Here is a 2,585-nt window from a genome sequence, read left to right on the forward strand (position 1 = left end):
GTGGGGGACTGCTCAGTGTCTCTATTTGGCAAAAGGGTACACCACTGGGTTGGTGGCCTCTCCACTGACTGCCCTCTGATTGCTGGGCAGTGGCCCGCTCCTGGCCAGAGCAAAAAATAAATCCCCAGAAAGACTTAATGGACTCCAGTGGGTGGTGGCCACTCCCTGCTGCAGAGTCTTCAGTAGCCACTCTGGTGGCCCTCCTGCCATCATCCCCTTTCAGTCATCGGCTCTCCCAGACTCTAGGGAAGTCAGAGTCCTAAAAACTCCTTTCTCTGGAGGTGCTGACAGCTTTGTCATGGGGATCCCTCCTGTGGGTCTCTAAATTTGGGGAACTGACAATGCTTAGTGCCCCTTAAAATGGGATTCTCAGGAGGGTGTATTTGAGGCATTATTGGAAAAAGGGAGATCATCTTTGGGTGGGGCCTTCCTGGGTGGGGCCTTCCTGGCTGGGCCCTTGGGCAGTGGGTCCTGTGTGCAGCCCTGGATGCAGACAGATGCCCCCTTTGTTCTTCTCACCCTGCTGCGGCTGTAACCGCCACGGCATGCTGCTCTCCTGGCTGTACCCCTACAGCTCTCATCCAAAAAGGGTGCCTTGCACAGCCTGCTGCCTCCTTGGCCTTCGGCCTTCACCTTATTTTTTAAAAAGTCAGAGCTGTGCCCTGCATTCTTTTGTTCTTGATCCTCTCTTAAAGGGGTCTTGCTGTCTGTAAAGGACCAATGTTTTGACGCCCTGCTCTGCCACCTCCCTTTTATTGCTGTTGGCATCCCTTTCCTGCCCCTGAATGACCTCTCTCCCACCTCCCTTCTCTTGCAAAATCGAAGCCCTAGGTTCTTTCCCTGGAAATCGGAGATTGAAAAACTGTCTCCCTTTCCCCCTCTTCAGGGCAAGATCTTCAGCTGGAAGGGGGTGCCTTGGGGACCTGGGGGAGTGCCCCCCTGCCCTCCTCCAGGGCTAGGGGACCAGCATCCTCAGGCAGGAAATACTCAGACCACTGTGAGGCCCGGGCCTCGAGGCCTGGAAAGAGCCGCATCCCTGGCCGTGACCACCGGCGCTACTACCACGACCACTGGCGGCTGGAGTACCTGATGGACTTCAACCCTGCCCGTCACGGCATGGTGTGCATGGTGTGCGGCAGCTCCCTGGCCACTCTCAAGCTCAGCACCATCAAGCGACACATCCGCCAAAAGCACCCCTACTCCCTGCATTGGAGTCCCCGGGAGAAGGAAGTCATCAGCAACAGCTGGGATGCCCACTTGGGGCTGGGGGCCTGTGGAGAGGCTGAGGGCCCAGGGGCCCAGGGGGCTGAGGAGGAGGAGGAGGAGGAGGAGGAAGAGGAGGAGGAAGGGGCTGGCCTCCAGGCTTGCCCTCCCAAGGGCCCAGGTAATGTAGGACTTGGGGAAGCAAGGGCCTGGGTGGTGGACGGGGCCGGGTGGGGACAGCCTGGGCTTCTTAGCCAACTAGCTGGTTTTCTGGAGCAAGTTATTGCTCCTTTTTGGGGTGAGGTCTGTTTATTGGACAGTAGTGGGGGAGAGACAGTGGGATTAGGGGGTCTCCAGCGTCCCTGACAGCTTTGACATTCTGTGGTTTTAGAAGGATCCAGGGAGTGGAGACTGGGGAGAGAGGCCGGGGAAGGTCTGGGAGCAGAGGGCACTGGAAAGGTGTGACTGACAGTGAAGTCTAGGGAAGGGGCTAGAATGTGGGTCTGAGGGAGGAGTCGGGTGGGCTGAGGGTTTGTGTTCAGGAGGATTAGGGGATGGAGGAGTGAAGACCTGAGGGGAGAGGAAGGGCAGGGGAGGGCTTAGGCAGAGGGCTCAGAGTCAGAGTGAGGGAGAGGCTCATGGATGGAGGACCTGGCTGTGGTGGTGGGGGCTCCCCGGGAGGGCCAGCATCTCAGTTCCTTCCCTTCCTCCAACCCTTTCAGGCAAAGCCCCAGCTGGTGGGGGCGGCCGGCGCCAGCGGCGAGGGGGCCCAGGGGCACCCCGGGCTCGGCGTCGGCGCCTGTCTGCCTCCCGGAGGGCTGGGGGCAGCAGGGGGCTGGGTGCCCGGCGCCTGGAACGGAGGCTGAAGGAGTCCCTGCAGAACTGGTTCCGGGCAGAGTGTCTCATGGACTATGACCCGCGGGGGAACCGGCTGGTGTGCATGGCCTGTGGCCGGGCACTACCCAGCTTGCACCTGGATGACATCCGTGCACACGTGCTGGAGGTGCACCCCAGCTCCCTGGGGCTCAGCGGCCCCCAGCGCAGCGCCCTGCTGCAAGCCTGGGGTGGCCAGCCCGAGGCACTGTCTGAGCTCACCCAGTCCCCACCAGGTGCGAGGCCCATCCCAGGGCCAGGACCCCTTCATATAAGGGCTGCAAAGTGAGGTCTGTGGCCAGAACTGGGAGGGACTCATTTCCCCCCCCCCACACACGCACACACCCCGCAGGACTCATTCCCCCTTACAGACGTGCGCACACGCGCACACACACACACCCGGGAGGACTCATTCCCCCCTTACACACACACGCACACACACCCAGGAGGACTCATACCCCCTTACACACGTGTGCGCACACACACACACACACACACACACACCCCCG

The 2,585-nt window shown here is 60.7% G+C and overlaps 1 protein-coding gene across 1 annotated transcript in view; it reads left to right on the forward strand.

The window, feature by feature from the left end:
• The window catches only part of ZFTA (zinc finger translocation associated), a gene marked incomplete at its 5' end in the record, with an annotated part of 5,301 nt that overhangs the window by 1,324 nt on the left and 1,392 nt on the right, over window positions 1-2,585 (forward strand). Inside the window, 2 exons of the mRNA XM_007462099.1 lie at window positions 887-1,384; window positions 1,926-2,312. Of these exons, the coding sequence (XP_007462161.1) occupies window positions 887-1,384; window positions 1,926-2,312 (885 nt within the window). The remainder of the gene's footprint in view (window positions 1-886; window positions 1,385-1,925; window positions 2,313-2,585) is intronic.

This window comes from Lipotes vexillifer, unplaced genomic scaffold (assembly GCF_000442215.2).
Source record: "Lipotes vexillifer unplaced genomic scaffold, Lipotes_vexillifer_v1.1 scaffold1129, whole genome shotgun sequence".
Taxonomy (NCBI): domain Eukaryota; kingdom Metazoa; phylum Chordata; class Mammalia; order Artiodactyla; family Lipotidae; genus Lipotes; species Lipotes vexillifer.